Below are 6,933 nucleotides of genomic sequence, written 5' to 3' on the forward strand. Positions count from 1 at the left end.
CTTCTTCATCATCATCATCACCTCCATCATCTTCTTCATCATCATCATCACCTCCATCATCTTCTTCATCATCATCATCACCTCCATCATCTTCGTCGTCTTCGTCGTCGTCACCATCGTTCATTATTCCATCATCATTAACATTATTAATGCCAAGACTGATCATATTAATCTCTTTTCTTGTGACAACTTTTTGCTATCATCATTAGCATTATATGTCGCATTCATTATCATTATTGGATACAGTATCAGATACACTATCAGATACAGTATCATCTATCATCTTCACCAGAATGGCTAGCCACACAGCACAGCAAATAACACAAGAAAGAAAAGCAGAAATTGTGCACTAAATTATTAATTAATTAATTTAATTAATTAATTAATTAACCAAAGGTATTTTGAAAAAGTATATCTTAAAAGTAGCAAATGCAATTTTAATTCATTTTATCAGTAACCAAAAATACTAGACCTTTATACCATTACTGTTTTTCTTCACTACCTATGTTGAAAAACAATTTTAAAATACTAATTACTAATTATACTTGAGCGCTTATAAACTATCAAACAACAACTATAACATAGCTAACAAATACTGGTGAGTAATAAAATATGCAATAGTGAATTACCTATCCAAGGCTGATAATGACGTCATTTAGTTAGTATTTGCCCCTAGCAGCGGTTTCCAAGGAAAGAGAAATTTCATTTTGTAGCCAATCATTCAAACTCGGCGTATTTCCGTGTTAAGATGAATGGTATTCTTATGTCTGTGTTTGTTTGTTTGTGTGTGTTTGTACGTGTGTGTGTGTGGGGTGTGTGTGTGTGGTGTGTGTGTGGTTGTGTGCGTGTGCATGTGTTTTTATATATTTATGTCGATATGTTTATTTATAGATAATACATGCTAAGAACCGTAATTAACGTGATATGGATCAGCAATAAGCTCTCACACACACGCACACACACACACACATTCACGCATACACACACACACATTTACACAGAAAGAGAGGAGAAAGAGGGGAAGAGAAAGAAAAAAAGAGAGAGAGAGACAGACGAGTAATAGTTAAAACATCAACAACATCAACATCAAAAGCATCAGTAACATTAACAGCAGCAGCCTCTGACGTTGGTGCTCTTCTTCTTCCTGTTTGTGTTAGTTCCCAAATAACGGATGCTTTATTTGATGATGTCATTAACGTGCGAGTGACGTTGATGTTGTTGATGATGGTGTCGTTGATGATGATGATGATGTTGTTGATGATGATGATGATGATGATGATGGTGATGGTGATGATGATGTTGATGATGATGATGATGGTGATGTTGATGATGATGATGATGATGATGATGATGATGATGATGATGATGATGATGATGATGATGATGATGGTGATGGTGATAATTTCATTTAGTATCATTGCGTTTAATGCCATTTCTACATCAGCATCATCATTTTGTCTTCATCATTTCGTCTTATTCATCATCATCGTCGTCGTCACCATCATTTTCATCATCAATCCACTCACACATAATACAGCAAGTAAATTCTATATGGTTTCATATTGAATTCATTGAGTTAGCATTTGAAATTCTCACCACATTCCATTTCATTCAATTTTGAAGTTTGGTGGGAACAAAAAACCAGATTTACATTAAATAGCTACCAAATGCCATTGTCATGATTATTACAATTTTTAAACTTTATCGTTATTATTTATATTATTAATACTTCTAATAAGTGATAATGTTATTATTTATACTATTTATCGAATTTTTATTAATTTAATTATTTATTTTTTCATTATTATTATTTTTGCAAAATTTTGTAAAATAATCCAGAAATTTGATAACAGCTTCTTATTTTTTTTTTACGCCTTTTAATTTTTCCAGTGAATTTTCTGAGAAATTTTCATTGAAAAATTTATCGAATTTTATAAATTTTCAAAAAAACGACCATAAAACTATTTTTCTTTCATTGGTTTTTTTTTATTTAAATTTAAAATAAAATAAATGAATTAAAAATATTAAATATTGAAATTAATGAATCAAGTTTTGAAAAATATATAAATTAGTACAGGCTGAAGAAATGAAATTATTTACGTCTTGATTATAAGAAGAAATAAAATAAAAATAACACACACTCACACACACACACGCACAAACACACACAAACACACACATATAGACACATTAAAATTTTTGAACGGTTTGAAATTGCGAAAGGCAATTATGAATAAATGGATTTTCTAGAATTGTAGATGCATGGAGGTTAAAAAAAATGAAATTAAAACTATAAACAAATAAAAGCTACAATATAATTACAACGATGTATATATATAATAATTTTAGTTGAGTTTATAACAAAAAATATAACGAAATTTATTCATTTGACATTTAAAATTAACTTTAAGTTCCCTAATTGCAATCGCAACTTCAATTTGCGTGCCACAACTCAGCGGGCTTCATTTCTATTACGAAAAGAGGTCGTCTCAAATATCATTTCTGCTACTACTACTACTACCGCTACTACTACTACTACTACCGCTACTACTACTACTACCGCTACTACTACTACTACCGCTACTACTACTAGTACTACTACTACTACTACTGCTGCTGCTGCTGCTTCTGCTGCTTTTGTTGCTACTGCAGCTACTTCGTGCTGCTGCCGCTTAGTTACGTCCCTTAACTACCTATATGACACTAAATTACTCTCAACCTTAGTGAAAAATAACTACTCAAATACTAATGGGATTCGTGTGTGCGAGTATGTGCAAACTTATCTGAAAACGCAGATGCGTGTCGCATACAAGTGCAAAAAAGTGGAAAAGAAAGAAATAAAACTTACACATCCACAACCATATAAATGTTACACATGTTAAGTAGATAGTACTGCAAACGTAATAAACCAAGTAGGTTACCAGTTACGACACTACTGATTTAGATGTTATACAAATTATTTTTGGAATGGTAATAGGCAATATTTGTCATATTTTTTACTTAAGTTTTCAAATGCTAGAAAATAAAGATTGTTTTTTCTTCTCAAGAATAGTCAAAACATATTTAAACCTTTTTTCGTCTGAAGCCTGATTTGTCTTTTGAAAAATTAGAATACTACGAAGAAAGCTATTCAAAAATAAAATTCCTATGAGCATAAAAACGTAATGGCGTTATTTTATAACGTGAAATGAGCAATAATTAAAGTAATAATTTTATTATTTTTATTATTATTTGATTTTATCATTATTATTATTATTATTATTATTATTATTATTATTATTATTATTATTATTATTATTATTATTATTGCCACATCCCACCACACGAAGTTCATGCTTCTCCACAGTCCACACTACACCGCATACAACCCATAGGCCACACACACCCACATCCACACCAAACGACGAAATTAGACATCTACACGAATGCCTGATAGCTTTTGAGTGAGCATAGGAAAGGAAGCATAGGAAAGAAAACAGACAGCATAGGAAAGTAGCAGGTCCACACGAGATATTGCAGGCACTTCTTACTAAACTGTGGAGATAAACTGCTACAATTTTTCAATTCAATTTAATTACAATACGTTTTAATATTGAAATTGAATCAATAGCGATACAAAGCCGTGTATCAAATATTGGAAATATTTGCTAGCCAGAGCATTAAAGCCAGTCTAATCTCTTAACTCTATGGTTTATTTAAAAATCTTGTCAGCCCATCCCTAATTATATTTTTCATATTTTTTGCATTTTTCACCATTAATCATTTGCGTATTAAGTTTCGCCTAATATAATTTTCGCGAAAGCTTCGTTTTCCAGTTCGATTAGTGAGTTTGACGATTGATTTTATAAATTTTCTTTCATTTTTCTGTTTTTTAAATATCAATGCATAAAGTTCAAAGTCATTGAACTCATATTTTTTGTTTTTGAAAAAAATGTCATTTTTCTTTTTTTATCCTCCAACCCTGATCCATTTCCATTCCTTCCTAAATCTGAATCCGAATTTTGGTTTTATTGCCCGTCAAAATGTCAAGATCAGATCAGAAATCAATGTTCAATTTGTGTATGTAAGAGTAATTTTAAATTTAAAGGTCTTTGTTGGTGCATCTTCCCTTTCTCTATGAATCATAAATGACTTAACAAAAATTAGTAGGCTAGCTACTAGAAATTAAGAGTAATAAATGTATTTATGTAAATATATTCAAATATAAACTTTAAATATTAAATAATAATAAATACTTTTAATTTTTTGGGATCTCATTTATTTATTTAGTTGGAAAAGGTAAGTAAGAAAGACGTAAAATAATAGATTTTCATAAACCTGAATTTAATGTTATTGTGTTGAGCTCAAATTTTAGACGATGTAAATTTAAAATTGATATAAATATTAATTAATTTATTTATTTATTAATTTTATATGTGATTCAGAAAATGAAGGCTCCACCTCTTCCCGTGCCATCTTCAATGACCTTTGATGACAAACCTACTCAGCAGCAGTCAACAACCTACAGCAACAACAACATCATCACCACCAACAACAACAACAACAATCTGAGAGAGGTCGACTATTCAGAATATGAGTGGATGGAACATATAGATGAGTTTGATAAGGAGGTCTGCTTGACTGATTGCTATTTAGGAGTTTTTAACTTGTTTGCATGCATTTTAATCATTTTGAAATTTTGGATTTGTTAAGAAAATAAGTTTTAGTTCAATCATAGCAAGTGTGAATATTTTACTTTTTTCAAATAAAATATATAAAGTTGGTCTATAACTGGTTCTATAAATAATTTTGACTAGGTATTGAAAGTTTTGGAGGAAGAAGAGGCATTGTATGAGGCATATTTCTTTGAGTGTTTCGACTTAATAGAGTGTGATGATGACATCGACAACTACCAATATTATGATGACATGTACAGCAACAACAACTACATCATCAACTGCTACACCAACAACTACCTCCCGAACAATGCATATGAAAACTGCCTTCATCCAGATGTCAAATGTGATGAATACTTTTTGGAACAGGTTCGTTATCCTTCTATATCATTACTTTTATTTCATTTTCAGATGTTCATTTTCAACTTTATGAATTAACTTCAGCCTAACTTGTTATCCTGTACATGCTCGAATTTCATTCCTCTGGTATGGATGAGACTTCAAATTATGAAATGTTTCATTTGCTAAGTACAATAAATTGTTCACAATTTTTAATTTGCAGTTCTCCGTGTTAAATGTGAGCACCCTGAATCCAGAGGCCCCAGAGTTTCAGCCAAAGTTCTCGTAACTCGAACTATCTGATCTATGTACCGGCAATCTTTATCCTAATCCATCCAACCATCCCTTATTGAAATGACCTCATTCATTCGTTCAATCGTTCATTAATTCATTCAATCAATCATTTAATTCATTTTTGTTTTTGTTATTAACTGGTTCATTCATTTTTGTCTTAATTTAATTATTACTTGTCATCTAGTAGTTTGTCATTCATCTAGCATCTATTCATCATATTTTGAAAAAGACCATTAGTGGTAGAGATTATTATTATCACAGATGATTTCATTCATCATTTGGTTTGTTTTTTCTTTCCATCCTTCATTCATTCATTTATTGGGTTACTTATTATAACAAGATTTGTTGATGTATTTCAAAAGATGTTTTCAATTTTGTTTAGCCATTCATCAATTGCTCCCATGAAGATGTTTTAACTTATGGATATCATTTTTTCTTAATTTAGTGTTTTTTCAACCATCTACCTATCTATCCATTTATCTATCTGTCTATTCATCTGTCTGTCTATCTATCTATCAATTTATCTACATATATATATATGGGTCTATCTGTCTTTATCAGCCTATGTATCTATCTATCTATTTATTTATCCATCCATCTCTCTTTCTATCCATCTTTCTATCTTGATACATTTATATGAAATTTGTGACAAAATTCAGTCGTAACTGTCATTGGAGATGTGCCTCCACTATCTATCATCACCTATAAGGCAGAGAGAGAACTATGAATATGGAAAGTTATTTCGATGTAACTACAACAAAAAGACATAAAAATATTTATTCATATTTATCATTATCTTGTTATTTTTATTATTGTTATTATTAATACAAATTGTTGCTATTATGTGGTTGAGGTCTATTGTGTAAGCGGATAATGTATAAAAGAGACCATAGATACAATGTCGTAGTTTGGTAGAAATGGATGTTGGGTATAATAAGTTACTCATATTTTTAAACTTTTAAAAAAATATCAACAACAAAATTTTTTTGAAAAAATTTAGAAAATTTTTTGAAAAGAACTTAAAAAAATGTTTATCAGTTTTTTGCCTGTTTTATGAAGTTTTATTAAATGATTGGGTTTTTTCCGTTAAAGAAACCTTGAAATGATATCTTCTCAAATTTATTGGAAAAAGATTTATGTTTGCATGTATCAAGTTTTTAAATTTAGTGTCAACGTATTTTATGTGTATCTACTTAAAGCAGAGTATACAAAATGATTCTTTCCGTTGTAAGACATTGCTTTATGGAATAAACTTCAATTGACAAACAAAAGTTCAATGATGTTTGAATGAAAAATACTAATATATAGTTATTCATTTCTTGATTGTATAAAGAAATTGTTAGGTAAGATTGCTATCTTGCTATATCTGAAATGTCATTTACTCATTCATTCATTTTTTTCTTTTTGTCAATTATTTCTAGCCTGATAACTTATCCTCTGTTTAACAAAACTTGTTAGAGTTTATGTGTCTGGAATGGTAGTACAGATACAAATATAATACGGTAATAATACGAATGATTCACTTTTGAAATGTAGACTTGCGCATTCTTCAGTTTTGAAGAGGCTGTCTAAATGTGTGTGTGTGTGTGTGTGTGTGTGTGTGTGTGTGTGTGTGTGTGTGTGTGTGTGTGTGTGTGTGTGAGTG

The 6,933-nt window shown here is 30.2% G+C and overlaps 1 protein-coding gene across 1 annotated transcript; it reads left to right on the forward strand.

Annotated features, from left to right (window-relative positions):
- Positions 1 to 4,427: 4,427 nt before the first annotated feature.
- Positions 4,428 to 5,283, forward strand: HELRODRAFT_180489 (hypothetical protein; the record flags this gene model as incomplete). The annotated part of the gene is made up of 3 exons (XM_009029800.1): positions 4,428 to 4,610; positions 4,797 to 5,024; positions 5,218 to 5,283. 3 exons carry the CDS (start codon positions 4,428 to 4,430, stop codon positions 5,281 to 5,283), a joined length of 477 nt encoding a protein of 158 aa, XP_009028048.1.
- Between the last annotated feature and the right edge of the window lie 1,650 nt (positions 5,284 to 6,933).

Source organism: Helobdella robusta (assembly GCF_000326865.2).
Source record: "Helobdella robusta unplaced genomic scaffold HELROscaffold_62, whole genome shotgun sequence".
Lineage (NCBI taxonomy): Eukaryota > Metazoa > Annelida > Clitellata > Rhynchobdellida > Glossiphoniidae > Helobdella > Helobdella robusta.